This window comes from Alligator sinensis, unplaced genomic scaffold (genome assembly GCF_000455745.1).
Source record: "Alligator sinensis unplaced genomic scaffold, ASM45574v1 scaffold1801_1, whole genome shotgun sequence".
NCBI classification, from domain to species: domain Eukaryota; kingdom Metazoa; phylum Chordata; order Crocodylia; family Alligatoridae; genus Alligator; species Alligator sinensis.
The window spans coordinates 223,879-241,501 of record NW_005842608.1 but is presented as its reverse complement, the minus strand read 5'-3'; the positions used below and the strand labels follow the sequence as shown (position 1 = coordinate 241,501).

The 17,623-nt window shown below is 46.3% G+C and overlaps 1 protein-coding gene across 4 annotated transcripts in view; it reads left to right on the top strand.

Moving 5' to 3' along the window:
* The window catches only part of VPS53 (VPS53, GARP complex subunit), a 71,209-nt gene that overhangs the window by 1,144 nt on the left and 52,442 nt on the right, over positions 1 to 17,623 (top strand). For 3 of the 4 annotated variants that reach the window (XR_003096107.1, XM_014524410.2, XM_014524409.2), the window contains exons 2-4: positions 674 to 754; positions 1,832 to 1,881; positions 2,460 to 2,526. Coding sequence is in view for 3 of the 4 variants with exons in the window: in XM_014524410.2 (XP_014379896.1) it covers positions 674 to 754; positions 1,832 to 1,881; positions 2,460 to 2,526 (198 nt within the window). In the remaining variant the exon portion in view is untranslated. The other variant, XM_025214831.1, reaches the window with a different exon arrangement.

Genomic DNA, 17,623 nt, shown 5'->3' with positions numbered 1-17,623 from the left:
TCTAACCCCCTTGCTTGGATCATTTGAGGGAACATGGGGCACATTGCACCACAGCTGCTGTTTTCCTTTTCTCAAGGGGAAAACAGGCATCACTAGCAGATAATTGGGATTTAGTGAGTTACCTGGGATCATTTAGCAGATTGTGAGTCTGTGTGAAACGTTGGTTGGCACGGAGCTCACTTGGCCACTTTAATTCATCATGTTTCGTGTTACAAGTCTGCGAGAGGAAAAGCCTTCATCTCTCAGCAGAGCACCCTGCAAAGTCCTGCCAGAGACAAGGGCTGGGGCACAGTGGGAACTTAGCATTTGCAGACAACTGCAAAAGCATCAGCGTGGTTTTAGATGCATAATTAATAGCTCCCGTTACTCAGGAACTCCCTACACATGATGGATTGTGCTTGTACTAGATCTGGGTATGTGCATGTATATCACATCTGTGTTTACCCAGTCTGATAACTGCAGGAATTTTACTAGCACCAGGACCACCAGGGAGGGGAGCCAGTAAAACTACTTGCTCTCTGCTAAACAAAGCCTGACTGCTCACTGCACAGTCTTGTCAGGACCCCGCTCTTCAGCACAACCCCGAGTGTATGTCCAAGTTATTAAAATAACCAAATCTGTTTAAAGTTACAGATGATCAAGCTGATATTTTGTGTGATGCTTTACTCTCTAGGTGTTTCCCAGCCAAGATCCGCTGGACCGGGCAGACTTCAATGCTGTAGAGTACATTAATACTCTCTTTCCAACCGAGCAGGTGAGACTAATGCTTGGCTGAACTGCAGTGACAGTCTCTTCTGAAGCTCAGAGCTAGTGAAGTTCTGCTGACAGTGGAGTGACAGTCTCTGTATGTACCAGTATCTAGTTGCAGTTGCAACTACTGTGACATCTCCACTTCGCTTTTGGAAGGAATATCATGTCCGTATGAGCATTCCTCTACCCAGCTTGGCAGCTGAATTTCTCTTGCTGCATTGAGTGATGGGGAAGCCCCAAAGCTTTTTTGGCCTGGTTGGGGGACTTTGTACAGGAAAACTGAGCAAATACCACTGCAACCAGATGTTAACATTCCTTACAGGGATAAGGATTGGGGTGGGAGTGATGCGAGAGCCTTCCTTAGCTCTAAGCCCCAAGCTGGAGGCTGTGTCAGCAGCCCACCGACCCCATGAGCGGGCTCCAAAGGTTTTGCCAGAACTGCACAGGTTCTGCTGCTTTTGACCGTAGGATGTGGCTGGATTTTGCCTTTTAGCTGCTCCTGTTTGTTTGGGGCTTCCTCTGCTCCATTTTCTCTGTTCCTATCCCAGCAAAGGTCTGAGTACTTTCTCCCTGCCACTGCCCCAGTCACAGTCATGCCTCCTCCCTGCCCCCGTGTCTGTTAAGTTTCTGGTTTTTCATCCTGGAGAACTGCCAGGGTTGAAAGCTCTGTGAAGCTGAATCCTAACAGTCTAGTCGTGCTTCGGCATGGACTGCTTTACCCGCTAGAGGTCACCCTCCCCACTTCCTTCAGCAAGCGCTGACTGCTGCCTTTGCAGAAGGATGGGTATAATAGCTAAAACATACTAGCTATGTAGACCCGTGTGGGGATGAGCTGAAGATTCACTGTGGCCTGGAGACCTGACATCTGTTTCAAGCCCTGCATGTGGCCTTCAGCACATCAACACGTTGCCGTGTGCCTCAGTTTCCCCATCCACAAAAAGAAGTGTGTGGCTATGATCCAACTTGTAAAGTGTTGTGAGTGAATTAGACCACGGGTTATTTAAAGACATGTTGCTACAATCGGCATGTGTCAGAGACAGCATCTTTCTGCTTTTAACCATGTCTTCTTTTCCTCTTGTAGTCTTTGGCCAACATCGATGAAGTGGTGAATAAAATCAGGCTGAAGATAAGGTAAGTGCTGCTCCGTTTTGCTTCCTTGGCACATAGGCAGCAAATAACCCTGCCGTCACTTGGACTGAAATATATTTGCATGGAAAATCAGGCTTTGAGAGAGAAAAGAAAATATTCAGCATACTCCTGAAGTTGTTGAATTGTCACAGCTTGTAAACTCAGGTGTAGAAGTTGTAGTAATAGATACATTATGCAGGCTTCTCTGTTGTTGTTGCTATGGATGTGTTTTCTTTTATTCTTATATTAAATGTAGCAGGTTATCATTTTTTTAAAACTTTACATAAAGGGTTGCCAGCGCTGAAAGGAGTGCTAGGTATTGCTCTATCCTTGGAGAGCCAAGCACAAGTGAAATGGAGTGACTCGTGAAAAGAATTGACTGGATTTGGGCTCGGGTTTAAAAAGATCATGTTTTTAAATCACGCAAAGTGACAAAAATGCAACACAGGGCTGAAATGTTTCTAAGAATCTGAGCTGTGTGTTGTCCATGCCCTTGGTTTTGTATTGGTCAGTAGGTTTCATATAAAGCACTTGTACCATGTACACACAGAACTGCTGTGACACTAGACTTTTCCCCGTAGGAGGTTGGATGACAACATCCGAACTGTGGTGAGAGGCCAGACCAATGTGGGCCAGGATGGCAGGCAGGTATGTGCACCCTCTCTCTCGAACAGAAAAACAAGGTTCTCTCTTTCTTCTGCTGGGGACAAGGACAGCTCAGGTGTGCAGAATGTCTGCTGATTGTCACAGGGATGTTGCTGCCCTCTGGCCCACCAGTCATGTGAAGTATGCCACAGTAAGTCACCTTGAACAGCCACTTTACAGGGGCAGCTCTTATGTCTCTTCTGATCAGAGGGTGGGGAGAGAAATAGAGAACAGCATGCTGGTCGGAAGCTGTCCTCTGTAGTTGATTCCAGACGTATAAAAGTAAGGCTGCTGTAAAGTGGGGTTGGGTAGGTTAGGGATATATGGGGCCTTTTAACTAGGCTGGTTGGAATGACCCAGGTCATTCGTGATTGAAGTTGACTATCATGACTCTTGAGTGGTATGTTTCACTTCATTTCCTGTTTGATAAATAGCCATGCCCCAAAACTCAGTATGAAATGCAGGGTGAGGGTACAGCGTCCAGAGAGACTGAATGTGATCCACGGATGAGCCAGTTAGAACAGCTACTGCCCCTCTGGCATCTGCTCTGAGGGTGCACCAGGGATGTTGATGTCTGGGACCATCGGTCCAGCACCTTCCCAGGTTGTTAGCTACCAATGTTCTTGTTTCTAATCAGGAGTATCCCCACATTAATCACTGTCCTGCTGCTCAAGGGAGTAGAGCTTTGTTTTATTGAGGATGCCCAGAGTGCCCCGTACGTGAAGGGCAAGCAATTTCCCCCAGAAATAACTCATTCTTTAGTGCTTTCTCTGAGATCATTCAGTTGTTGTGCACATTAATTATTTTTGACAGAGTCGTGTGTGGCTTAAGTGACTTGTGCCTCTTCTCTGCATGTGGGCAATGCGGGAATGGATGTGCGTACACACGAGTTGCTGGAAGGAGGCTGTGCTGGTGGCAGTAGCTGGAAGGACAGGCCTCAGAGTATAAAGTCTGCAGGAATGTCAGCAATTCCAGGCCCCAGATATTAGTAGGTCATAGGGTACTATTGGAGCAGGTCATATTACAGAGCAAGAGAACGCTGAATAGCATTTCAGTTACAGAAGGAATTTTGCATTCATCTGCCCAGAACCCAGACAGAGAGGAAACCTAGAAGAAATAATTGCTATTCCTGTCCTCCCTTCGCCGTTGTTTCTGAGTGGCTCGTGATGCTGTGGTCGGGGCAGGGGACGGACCCTTCAAATAATGGTCTCATTAATAGCCGTTTGTCGGGGTGAAAAGCTTGATCGTCAGCTCCAGCCGCCTGCTCTGTGGCTGAAGGGAGCCTTTGTTTGACCAGCACACGTTCAGGGCAATTCTGGCTGCTCAGCCACATTAAGTTTTTCTAGGGCAAGTGCTTTTTCCTCTCAGACAAAACAGGGGAAGTGTTTAATTGTCCAAAGTATGGTAAGAATTTCTTCAAAATGCTGAAAGGCTCTTCTAGGGGGAGAAACCAGGCAGTCTGCTCTGGAGGGATATGACGGAATGCAGGTCAGGCTGACCCGGAGCCGTCCGTGATATTCCAGCACCTTGCTGCTTCTACCTGGACCAGACAGCTGAACCTCTTGTTTTGGTCACATGTCAGTCATTATATGATAAGAGACGGGAATAAGTAGAAAAACTTATTCAGCTGTCCGGTCCATGTAGAACAGCAAGGTGTTGTTTATAGTGTGAGGAATATCAGCAAGAGATCTGCTGATGCAGCTGCTTTCATTTTGGGAGCAACATGGTACTGGGCATCTCGCAGGGTTGAGCCTTGTGGTTTTCCATGGCCAGCATCTCCCAGTAAGACCTGAAGGAACCCTAGGGAGCGTTGGTCAGAATTGCCCAGCTACATCCATATCCAGTGCATGATACAGACGGCAGAGGAGCCCAGTGCGGAGGTAAACAGTACAGGTTTTCCTTTAAAGGCCTGTGCTTCCTTCTCAGAGACATCTGAATCTCAGAAATGAAACTGAAGCAACATTGGAAGTCTTGCTGAAGGCAGTACAAAGCAGGAGGCAGGTCCAAGCTGAGCCCAATGCAGCCCCACTCATTCCTTCTCTAGGGGTGCTTCGTAGCAGGCAGAATTGTGGGCGCAGACATTCACTCTCCTCCCCATTCATGTTAATGGGAATGATGCAGACTTGATAGGAGGAGGAGACGTATCAGAAATATCAGCCTCGGCTCTGGGTTACCCATCTCTGTCCAGGGTCAGTCAGCTGCTGGATGCGAGTGTGGGACACGGAGCCTTTCATCTCAGTCTCTGGTTCCAATCCAGCCCAGATCATTAGCGCCCCAGAGCTTGTCATCAACTAATAGCTTTTTTGATGGCCTGTTTGAAATGAAGTGGTGATCTCAGTCTGATTCCTAGAATCCAAACCAAAGCTATCTTGCTGCTTTTAAAGACCTTTCTTTACCAGTGGGAGGGGCTGCTAAACCACAGAGCAGAGGGGAATTGGCGGGAGGTGCTTTGTCCTCTCTCCTTTTTGACTGCTCCTTCTGCCTCTGCCCAGGAGAGGGGAGCCCAGCATCACTTTAAGGGACCTGGATAAGGTTTGGTTTTGCTAAGGAGTTGGTGGGGTGTTGGGGAATGTCAGGGAAGAGCAGGGGTGGTCTAAACAGTGTCTCAGAACGATCTCCCACCTATGGCAGCAGAAATCACAGCTGATCTCAGTTGTGGGTCATAGCGGAACAGCCTGTGCACAAAGGGACCATCAGGCCAGGAGAGAGAGAAAATGTCACACCAGGTCTCAGCAGCTCTGGAGCTCTAATCCTGGATCCAGCACTTACCCCTTCCTGGCTGGGCTGAAGTCTCCACACTGCCCTGCTTCAGTCTTTCTGTTGCTACAAGAGCGGTCATGCTTCTCCTGGGGTGGTGGGAGGCTTCGTTAGGGTTTATGGAGTGCTTTGTAGACTGCTGAAATTTATGACCTGCCTTTTTTTTTTTTTAAATAGCTTATACCTTGTGCGTACACGCACGCATGCACACACACAGATAACAGCAAGATGGTTGAAAATCCACGTCTGAATTTTAAAATAAGCCCAGTCCTATAAAGCAGGAGCCATTGAAGCCGCTTAACAGGCTGGAATGCTCCACCTTCTCCATATGGTGTAACAGTTCCCGTTTCAAAGCATCTGCTTTTTTGAGATTTTGCCCTAGAATTTCCTCCAGAAGCAAAGGCCTTAAAATAGTCTGGCTCGTTTGTCTTCCCCTTTCTGCAGTGATATTTTTGTAAGGGCATTAGACAATACCGTGAACTTCAGAAATTGTCTTGCTAATGACCCCGCTTTGGGAGGAAACAACGGCCGGGGCTGGAACATTCCACGGCAGGGTGTAACGAAACTTTCCTTGGTCATCCCAGACACCAGCTCCTCCTGAGGCCCGGGGAATGCAGAAGCTCTGTGGTTCCGCGGTAATCTGTGGCTCAGGCTGTGCCTGCACTTTGGAGGGAGCCAGAGCTATGGATATTTTTTTTCCTAGCACTTTCTCAGAAATGGCTCTTAAACTGTCCTTGCTAGCAAGCCAAGGTCCAGCTACTGCACTTCCCTATTACCTGACATTATAGCAGGGATAATTTCCTTAGATTTTTCCACTGAGCAGTCAGGCTGTTTCTAACTTGTCACTGTAGTCTTGTTTAAGGTTAAAGCTTCCAAAGAAGCTGGCTATGTTTTTTTTTCTGACAGTCGCTGACAGGGCTTTAATGTTCATTTGGTTAGAGGTCCGTCACCCGTTTGTACAGCCTCTCCTGCTGTGACATCCCTTCTTTTCAGGGTGTAGCGTTAACTCTTCTCCTTCATCTCTGCAGCCAGAACTTTTGCAAGCTACAGTTTTAAAAGGGTGTGAAATCGAGCCAAAGCAAGTTAAATTTGTTTCACTTTCAAGCCCCCCCCCCCCCCCATTTTTTTTAGCTTTTTAATTTATTTCCTTTTCACCCCCCCCCCCCCCGCCATTTTTTGTAGCTTTTTAATTTCATTTCTGTTTGTCAAAACCTCAGTCTTCTTCACATCTCTCAGGAAGGAAGTATGATAATCCAGGGTTCCTCATTTTATTGGAGAAAAATATCCATATTTCCTCCATAATGTTTTTGTAACTATGATCTGAGGAGTCACTGTAAGAACAGCAGGTAACCATTTTTTCAGATGGAAGTGTGACTTTTACACTGATCTCCGTTTGTGAAAACACAACTCAATTTAACGTCTCATGGTTATATAAACTATAACTGGCTTCTCTGTGAATAACAATAATAATGCAGAAGTGAACCGTATTCTGGTTTTGGTGAACCAAGATGCTGGTTTGGTAACCCATCTGGCCTCGCCTAGTCCCTGACTCCACATTGTGGCCCACAGTATTGGTAATATATTTTCTTTAACCATGAGAGTGCATGACAAGTAACAAGACTGTAGGTCCATTCTTGCTGCCTCGCTTGGACCCAGCTCAGCTGTGAACAGTTTAATTAGCTCCTGTATTTTGGTACCTAGCACTGCCTTTTCTCATCACGTGTGAAAATAAATGCTTGGCAACTGTGGTGAGGCTCACTCTGCCTTCCCTTCGCAAGCTGTGTGCACATTGCTGTGCCTTGCAACATTTAGGCCTATGTAAGGAAGAAGCAGGATACTGCCAGTGTTGGAAAAATACCCCAGGTTATTGGGTTTGAGAGCGTCTTGGACTGAAGCGTGCTGAATGCTTGCAATATCTCGCTGCTGTTTTTTAATAGAGATCAGGGAGCACTTTCCAAATTGAGGCACGGGAGTGAGGGCAGAGACTGAGCAGAGGTATTGAGAGGGCAAAGGCAAGAGTGGGGCAGAGGCCAGGAAGCCCCTTGCAGCATGTGGGCAGCAAGGGAAGGGCAGGAGGTGCTGAGAGCCTGGGTCAGCAGACATTGGAGCACAAGCCTGAGTAGCCCCACTGAAGACCATTTTTGCCCAGACTAGCTGTGCGCTCAGTTTGACATCAGACTCCAGGACGGATTCCCTCCTCCCATAAGTTGTGTTCTAGCTACACGTTTAAACTCATGAACAGCTCCTCTGAAGTCAGTGGAACTGCTTGTGTGCTGAATGATGTGCTGGCTAACCTATATAGAAACCTGCTGGTACTTCTCTTACTCCAAACAACCACCTGCTTACTTGTTTCACACACATGCTCTTGCCTGTTTAAACCAAGATTGCAAGCAGTTTGGGGCAGAGACCACTTCTTTGCTACACATGGCTGCAGCGCCTCCCACAGTGGGGCCTTGGTTCCTTTCTTGCGGTAGCACCTGCCAGGTTCGTATGAACAAGGAGTCCTTAAAATTAGGTGTCGAAGTGCAGCATAAAAACTCAACCATGTGTTGAAGTCTGATGTTTTAAAAGTATTCTGAAGTTTTTGTGGCCCAAACACCAGTCCCTCGTGTTGAATTCTCTCCTGCCTTAAGCAATACAACTCTCTTATCTCTTGTTTTACTTATCTGCTACAACCCCAGGATGAAGTCTAAGTGCTGGGTTTTGTTTAGGATCCTCTGAGGTGGGAAACCCCAGGTTTAAATACGTCTGAAGTTGCGTATGACTTTTCTTTTTCCTATTAATCCATGCCATGCGTTCCTTAAGACTGGGGTCATGCGATTGAAGTTGCTTGGAGTTCTTGAGCTTTTTTAGCCAATGCATAATAAACAGAAGTTGAGCTGCCAAAGTAAATCGCACTTGAAATTCACTGAGATTCATTTCTCTAGCAAGTTGCGGCAATTGGATGGCTTTCTTCTAAGCTGAGCGAATGCAGCAAGTCCTAGTCCAGACCATGCTGATTGAAAAGGGCTTTGGGCTAACGGCATGCCAAGAAGAAATCATGTTATTTGCTGTCCTTTTGGCCTCATGCCATTAAAATTGGCATCTTCAGCTGCATGAAGAGGTCAGGCGTAACTTTTGCCATCTGTGGCCTCACCGGCTTCACAGCAGGCGCCTGTCCGAGCTTGAGTTTGTCCGGTGCATCTCTGCCCAAAGGGGGCTAAGGCAGCTCGTTGCTGTCCAGGCTGTACTGGGGAGGTGGGGGAGATGCAGGCCTGGCAAAGGATAATTGTTGCTCCAAGGTAGAATTAAAAGCAGCATAAACTCCAATAGGAGATCTTGCAGCTTCGGGCCTGCTGCTGACTTTTGTTTCGGCTCAGTGGTGAACAAAATCAAAGTGAGCAGCAAAAAACCTCAGAAACAGACAGATGCTTTACTGTGGATCTCCCTCCCTCACCCCTTTTTGTTCCTCATGATCTAATTTATGTTGGTTCTGCTGTTTGCTGTGGCTGAAGGTATCTCAGCAGTTTCATGTCTGCATCCCAGTTTGACACGGCTGTGCAGTCTTTCTTCTCGTATTACTCATCCTCTGAGGTCCCAACTCAAAAGTGGAGTGATCTGTTGGACCCATGTCTGAACTTGCGCCAGGTGCAAGCCAGAGGCAGCTCCATTTTATCAAATGGTGATTTGGTGGCAGCAACTTAAATACCAGTGGCTGTGAGCGAGCACAGCGCCTTCCAAAATGTGAATGGCCTGTTTTGAGGTGCTGGCAGGTTAGAAGGCATATCTGATGGACAGGGCTGCAGTTCAGAGGGGCAGGTGGGTGTTGGAGTAGAGCTCGAGCCTGTATCTAAAGGAGGTCCAAGAGGCAGAGGTGTCTGCTGGGAGAAGAGAGGCTTGCAGTTGTGCATAGGAGGGGGAAATCAAAAACAAGCAGGGCAGCGTAGCGAGCAGCCACTTGTCACTCTGATGTTCAGAAACAAATGAGCTTGGAAAGGGAGAACCGGAGGTGGACTCAATGATGTATGTACTAGCGTAGGTATGGCAGTGTACTCCCCGTGTGAATAGTTTTGTTCAAGAGTGGAGCGTTCAAGGCGCGGGTTACACTGTGTAATGGCATCAGTTATACAGTTGGTTTCCCCATGCAGATAAGCCCCCAGCCACTGCTCTCTCCCCTGTCGTGACTGTAATGATGGCAGTGCCATCATGAGTAGGAGTTGCTTCAGCGTGTGTGAGCAAGAGGAAAGGGGAATCTAGAAGAGCACTGTAGAGTGGGCATCTCCCTTGGGCACACTGGAGGGTTGCTGGGTCTGCCCCACCATGAAGGAATAGCTTCTTGCACTTGGACTTTTCCTCAGTCAGTTTTCTCATGTCAAGAAGTCACAAGATAATCTAGGATCGCCCACTCTCAGGTAACACACTTTTAATGGTTTAAACGACAGTAGGTACAATGCCATGTCAGCTCACATAGTTTCCAACATGACCTATTTTCCTAGTCTAGACAGGGCTGTAGGCGAAGTTAAAAGTTGTCTGCTGATGGAGACAGAGGTGGGGACTTTCAGCAAAAATACATTGTGTAAGAAAGAAATAACTGCTCAGAGTTTCCCCAGGACCTGCTTCTGTGCTTTCCCCAGGCTTGTACATAATTCAGACTTCCCAAGTCTAGATAATGTTTATTCTGGAAAGAAGGCATAGAGCTTCCTCTGACATGAAACCAGAGTGATCAAACTCTCTTCTTCATTTTTGCCCAAGCTGGAGGGATTCACTTGTTTGATGCTTTAGTGGAAGAAGCATTTGGGCTTGTCTCAATGTAGAAAAGACTCGTTGATAACTCTGCCAGTGAGGCTTTTTTGAGTTGTTGGATGGGAGCTTATTTGTAGCTGTGCTCTGGATTTCCTTCGATTTCAGTTGTAAATCTTGAGAGGATGAGTGAAGGGAAATTTAACTCTCTAGAGTCAAGAATGGCAAGGGGTCCAGAAGTATTAAACTCTTCGTCTCCTGATCGCAGCCCAGTTTGAAACATTAAGGATACACACAGATGCTGAAAAAGTGGGCATTCATGTCCTGTGTCTGTATAATACTTAGCACTTTGCTGGTATGAATAATCGCATCTAGTTGAAATGCACGGTAACCAGACAGAATCAAATAAAAGAAGCTCGTTTCTAATCCAGCCCCAGTTGGCGTATGGAAGTCATCAAGGTACTTGACCGCTATTGCTAGAAAAGGAACAGAATAAAGTGCCTCCGTGGCTCCTGGTCTAATCCCTGAGCAAGCAGGAGCCTACTAAAGTGAGCAAGCCATCCCTACACAGCTCTTCCTTCCTTGGAAGCATAGCGTTCAGTAATAATACTTGGGGCAGCCTTTATACCTTTCATCTGAGTGTTTCAAAACAGCACCGCGGTGAGAATGGGCAGGGGGAGGTTAGAAGTCACTTTGCTCAGCAGTGAAAGGCCACCCCATCATCAGTAGAAGGTAGTTGCTGTTTCACAGAGTGCAGCAGCCCTGCCCGCTGCTTTCGGGGCAGGAGGGCAAGGCAGCTGCTGCAAGGGCTCCGTGCAGGGGTGGAATGGAAGAAGCTTGTCTTGTAAAATCTTGTCAGTTTGAAAAGGAAAGTACTGCCAGGTAGTCTCCCACTCAGCTTGCCCTGCCAAGCCGCGCTAGCTTAAAAAACTAGGCTTCAGCTCTCAGATGTTCTTCTGTCCCCTTTGCTGAGCAAAAGACCCCAGTGAGCAACAAGGAGAATAGAGGCAGTCCTATACAAAGTGATTTTAGGTGTTCCTTTCATCAAGGGTAGGTGGAAATAGCTCCGGGCAGTCAGTGCCCTGGCAGTGGTGCCTCTTTATCTCTGTGCAGGGCATGGCCTTGCTGGGGAGAAATGCCACAGCTCTTTTCCCATTGCCCCTCAAGGGGGGCAGTGAGAAGCTGGCAGTCGGGGAACGAGCCATGCGCCTTTCCCACTGTGTTTGTGCAGACGTTGGAGTTGTGGTGGGACCTCACCCCAGGCTCCCACAGCCCAGTGCTCTGTTCCCTGCTAGTGTCTGGTTCTCCATCTGAGCTAATTGCCCTGGCTCTTCTCCCTCGCCTGCCTGTATCTGAAGGTCCCAGGTTCAGTCTCTGCCGTGAATCTTTTCAAAAGCAGGGCAGCTTCTTCTCTGGTGCTTAGGCAAACCTGTGTTTGGTTCAGTCCAAAGCACCATAGACTCCTAGAGACAAGATGCAATCCCTGAGCAGGCTGAAGAAAAGGTTCTGGCTTTTCAACCCTGGTTTTTATGGCATGTGGGGCTGTAACTCTCCAGGGTACTATCTAGGGAGCTGTCCTGCAAGTTACCAGGTAGAAGCACTTTGCTTTCTCTTGTTCCTTCAAAGCCAGGCAGTGTTTCTAAGCCCCTCGGTGCTGGAAGATAGGAGTGTACATGACAGTGAAAGGCAGTAAGACACGATGGGCAGCCCCTGCTCTCCTTGCACTGAGATGATGGTTCTTATGCAGTTGTCACCAGCAGTAATCCTTCCTTCTCTTCCAGGTGCTGTGGGCCTAAATTAATTCATTTCAGTGGAAGTGTGAACACCATTACAAAGGCTTTAAATGGCTGTAGCAGTTATTAAGGCATCGGTGACTGATGGCTCTGGCTCACTTGCCCTGTCTTATAAAGAAGAATCTCTTGCGGCCAGTGCTCAGATGAAGCTGCTGCTCTGTTCCCACTTGCTTTCCTCTGCCTTCTAGCCACTTCCTAAGCAGCAGGGTATGTGTCTATTTAAATGGAGAGAGCTGGTGCAGCTGATGTCCTAACCATTCTGTCTAGGAGGGTTGTCCAGATAGAGCCACAGACATAGAAAAATTGAATGGCCCATAATCTAGATTTCATCATTGCTCTGTGTGAGGTTCTCAGCAGAGCTAGCTGGAACGTTTTTTAAAGTTGTTGTCGGGGGGTGATTTGACAATTTGTTTTTTGTCAGGAAGGAGTTTTAGGGCCCAGGGAGTCTGCTCACTCCTGATGAGAGAGACGTGAATCAACCATCCAAGGTTTTCAGTCTGAAAACAAAAACCCATGTCATACAAAAGTTTGGAAGGGCTTGTGCTTGTTCCAGCATGGAGCAAAAACCAGCTTTGACTCAAAAGTTGTCACCAGAAAGATTTGCCTGCCTTAGGACAGCCCTTGTTCCCAGCAAGTGGCCAGCTACTTAACTGGGTCGTCACACTTCAGCGGATGAAGTCTGTAGAGAACACTTGTAGCTGCAGAAAGGCATTCGCCTCGTCTTCTGATCTCAGCTGTAACTAATGTTGCCTAGGGGTTCAAGAGAACATTAATTGTGTATGTGTAGCAGTTGGTTGATTCTTTTCCAGGCCAGTTATACAACGATCATTTTCCCCGTCTGGAATCCACATTACTTCCTGCTACCGCAGCTTGATTGCTAAGGAGCACTAAGTGCCTGTGTGCAGTGCAGCCCCAACAACATGCCTTTCTTTCAGAGCTGTAGGTCTCAGTCGGTGTTTGCAGTTCAGGGAACACGCTGGTGATATAAAGTTGTACTAAGAGTTGCTGATCGGCTCACGTGAGCAAGCAGCATCCACTCGATGAGAAACAAGGGTGTCTTTCCAGGGCACATCAGCCTTCCTTTTGACATCCTTGGCAGAACATCACACTGTCCTGTATATAGCCATTTGGTCTCTTTAAATGTTAATTGTCCTGCAGCTCAGAAATGAACTGCTATTTTAGGAAAGGAAATACTATAACCTAACATTTACAAGCCCATTGAGGTTTCTGCATGGGCAAGCTTTTCCCGATTGCACTGACAGGTAGTCCAATAAATTAATAATGCATGACTAATGCTCTCCATAGACCTGGGGACTTACCACTGTTGCTGACCATACAGCTGGATTATAAGCAGTATGGCTTGCAGAAACAATCCCCGTGTGTACTCTTGATACCGTCCCTGAGCCTGGATGTCAGATATCCATCCAAAGCAAATCCTCTGTTACGAAGGGAAGCGATAGTGAAGGTACCCACTGCTTTAAAACAGCTGTGAATTCATGTAGGAGTGGGAATTTACTTAAATAAGAAAATCAAAATGCTGAAGGGAAAATTTACTGCTCTTGACTCTGCAGTCTAAGCCCCCTCCTCTCTAGAATTTCCCCTTCTCCACCTGCTTCTTCAGGAGACCACACTACATACTAGGTAACATCAACATTTTTCATTAGAGCAGCTTGTCCAAAATAGGTTTCTCTAATTGTTTTAATGGCTCAGAGTCAGATTAAGAATTAGGTATCTGAAAATTAACTCAGGTTATTTAATATGAGAGAATTTAAAAATAAAATGTTTGCACTTCACTCTATAGGTTGTTTACTTTTTTTCCCTTTGCTCTGATCTTGGGAAGCGCAGAACAGTCGATTTAATGTTACTGCTAGTTATTTTCCCTTTCTCAGCATCATGCAGTCATCCAACACTGCAAAATGCTGGTTTCAGTTGCTGCAAACGGAATGTTAAATCCAAACAGTTTTTGTTGGTTTCTTACAGAGAAATTCATGACACAAAAATTAATATTTGGCTTGGGAAAGCACATATTCCAATCTTTTCTCCCAACCACACATTTTACATCTAAGCTCCCAGCTTGAGCCCCTTGAACTTAAAAAGTGGAATCAGTTTTCATGCAGCTTTTTCTGTTGGCAGTTTCCTATGTGCATTTGAGAAAAAAATGTTATTTTATCTTTCTTGGCTTAAAAACCATCTTGGCTAGAAAATATATGAAGATGCCAAACATAGTCATGAAGATCATCAATAAAATGGGCTTTTCTAGATTAAAAAGAAATGGTTTGCCCCTATAGCAGCTCTTTTCTTTCAGAGAGCAGCTACAGAGTTATATGAAGGTTTATGTCTTAAGGAGTAACTAAATATTTGGAATAAGTGTTAAGAGATCAGATGATGCATACTAGCAATGCCAGTTTATCGCAGTGCTCATGTATTTGACTGTCAAGCTCCCCTCCCTCCCTTACAGTTTTGGAAATATACCTGTTTTTCTAAGAATTGCAATAGAAAAAACTTGAGCAGGATGCCAGCTTCTCTTCCTGTCTCTTCTCGCCCCCACGCCACAACTGTGGTATTCTGCAAGCCAGCAGGAGACTTGCCATCTTCAGGACATCAGATGAGGCAGAACTCAGGTTGTCTGAATTGTGTTTCTCCTGAGCCTGTAAAAGCAACAAATGTCAGCACCAGGTGATGGCAGCAGTTCACCTGTTTGGTCTTGGGTGGTAGGATCCCGGGGCAACATCCCCTTTTACTTTGGTCTGAGTTCAAGTGACAATGACTGAACTTTGGAGCTAGACGTAGACTTCGACACTTCGTGCCCCGTGGGATGCAAATTAATAAGCAGAAACATGGGGGGTTTCCAAACGTAAGCCAGGTTCCTTTAAACAAAAATCCACCATTTGTCCAATATTCTTTTATTGTCCCTCATCCTATTTCAGAAACGGAGCTGGGGCATCTCATAAACGCCAGAGAGAGAACCTGTTGTACGTGAGCAGCTAGACACTTGGTTCAGGGCTCCAGACCTCTTTAACAATAAAAGATGATCCAGCAAATGGCTGGGGTACAGCAGTAACCATTAAGGCTAGCTCCATATGCAAGGCTGGGGTGTATCATCCCAGTGAACTGAGCTTGACCGTGCACCCCCACCACAATGTTTTTCTCTGGACGTGGACTTTTTTGGATGGTAGGGAGAAATGAATCGAGGAGGTCTCACCTCTGCAGTGACTGTCAAGGCAGCGGCCCATCCTGGCTTTCTTGGAGAGCAGATTAGAAGTGCTTTCCTCCAAGTGAAATGATCTTGACAGATGACAGGAGTTCCTGGAGCGCAGGTCGGAAGATGTGCACCAGCCACTGCAGTTATGTTATCTCTGGCCAGGTTGAAGATTAAAAATTAGTCATCCCCGGCCAGGAGGGTGGAATTGTAAACAAAAAGGGTGGATGGTAAATGTTGTTTAGGTGGAGTGATCCTGCTGGTTGTTTTTTAAATAACTGAAGGCTTTTATAGATCAGTATTGACATGGTCCAGCATCTTACATAGCTTACGGAAAATCTCAGCCAGGGTCTACTACTGCTGGTTGAGACTAGGGGTGACGGGGTAGTCCTCCCACCCTTTCACCACATCCTAGCAATGGCCATGCTCTTGTCAGGAACTTTGTAATAGATTTAGATTTCAAGATAGGATACAGGCTTTTTATTTTTGCATCTTCAGAGGCGCTCTCAATACCTGATCCTACAGAGACTTATATGAGTATCTGGAGTCACTCACAGCAGTACATTTAAGCATGTATGTCTAACTTTGCAGGGTTGAGACCTTAGCAGTAAAAGTTTCTGAGGCAAACTTCTGATGTTCTTGCCTTCACTACATTCTCCAATTATGTTCGTCTTTGTTGTATTTGCTAACTGAAAGGGACTGTTCAAAGACAGCTTATCTTTCTAGCACCAGTTTTAAGTATATTGGTGTAAAAATAATGGGGCCTGCAATAGCACTTAGCACTCTTCAACTTTAAATCACCAGGCATACCCTTGGTGTTAATGTGCTTTGCATGAGCTGTGTTATGGCAAGGCAGTTTAGCTTCTTCAAAGCTCTTATCAAAACAGTCTCCGTTAAAGTGACTCCATGCTGCATCCAAGCCGCAGTGGATGTGGAAGCCAGGCTGTTAGCCAGGGAGAAAGATGCAGTTAATGTTACTGGGGTTACCCGCTTCCTGCACTGCCTTATTGTTGGAAGACAACAAAGTTTAGAAGCTTATAACCCAAATGTGGAAATATTGCCTTCTTAACATGTCCCCCCCACTCCCTTCCAAGAAAGCATAGTCCCCTGATTCCTTTCATAATATATACATTCAGTGACCAAGAAAAGGCACTTTGATCAAAATATCTTTTCTTGGTCTTTGAATTTCTATTTTAAGTAACGAAAGGAATCCGTGTGAAAAGACATTTGAAAACTCTTTTTTCTTGGAATAGTCCTAGTTGGGCTACCTGCATGAGTGAAGGAGTCAAATTCCAGATCTAAGGCTACTCTTTTTCCATGTCCAAAGGTCCCCAAAACATTATTTAATATATTCCTAATTTAAGGCAAGAAATCATGTTTTGATTTTCCCCACCAGAAAGATGTGATGGACTATCTCTTTTAAGTTTGGTGCAAATGGCTGCTTTCATGCAGGAGGGTCTTTCCCAGGCCATAGTCCACTAGAGCAGCTATTGTGCATCCTGCAGTCAAGTGCATTCAATTTAAATGTTTCAAACCTGTTTTATTTAGAAATGGGAATGTCTGTCAGTATTTGGCTACATACATGCATTCAAATCATTTGGGAGAATTCCTCCAGCTCTGTTTTCCTGCTAGCAAATCTTACCCAGAGCCACATGTATAGACATTCGAGTGCCAAGGGCCTGAAGAATGGAGAGCTTGCAGTGCTGACATTACGCCACCAGTGTGTGGGGGGGGGAGGGGGTCCTGTGCACACATCTTGGTATGCTCTGTAGGCTCCCTTAGTCTGCCTAGCAACAGATGGCAGCCCTGATTGGCTAACCCAGACTGCCCATGGTCAGTCAGCCTGTGTTGTCAACATGTACTGACATTCACTCTCCCAGGAACAAAACTCAGCCTGAAGAATGGAGAGCTTGCAGTGCTGACATTACGCCACCAGTGTGTGGGGGGGGGAGGGGGTCCTGTGCACACATCTTGGTATGCTCTGTAGGCTCCCTTAGTCTGCCTAGCAACAGATGGCAGCCCTGATTGGCTAACCCAGACTGCCCATGGTCAGTCAGCCTGTGTTGTCAACATGTACTGACATTCACTCTCCCAGGAACAAAACTCACCTGGAAGTGATTTAACTCTGGTTGTTCCCAGGTTATTTTTCACCTGGAGCAGCCATTTTTACTCCGGGAGAAAAAGCGTGAATATCTGCACAATCGTGATTTCTTCTGGGAGAACAGCGACTCTCCCGGGAGAAAGTGAATGTCTGCAGAAGCATAGATTTCATAGACATCAGGGCTGGAAGGGACCTCGGAAGATCATCGAGTCGAGCCCCCTGCCCAAAGGGCAGGAAGTGAGCATGCCCCAGGATGGCCTTTGATACTGTTTGAACAGAGCTCATTTTAACATCACATCCCCAAAAATGCGTCTCTTCCTCAGGGTGAATCTGATTTGGTAATCCAAAATCTAATAAGGTGTCATGGTGTTGCCTCATCTTTGAATTAAAAAGGGAGTAAATAAGCAATGGTGCTTTCTTGGGAACTTGATTCTTTTCTACCCAGATCTGATCTCTGCATCACTCATTAGAGCTTTCTGGTCTCTTAGGGGTTCACGCAGAAAAATACTCAATTAATTTTGACTGTTGGCT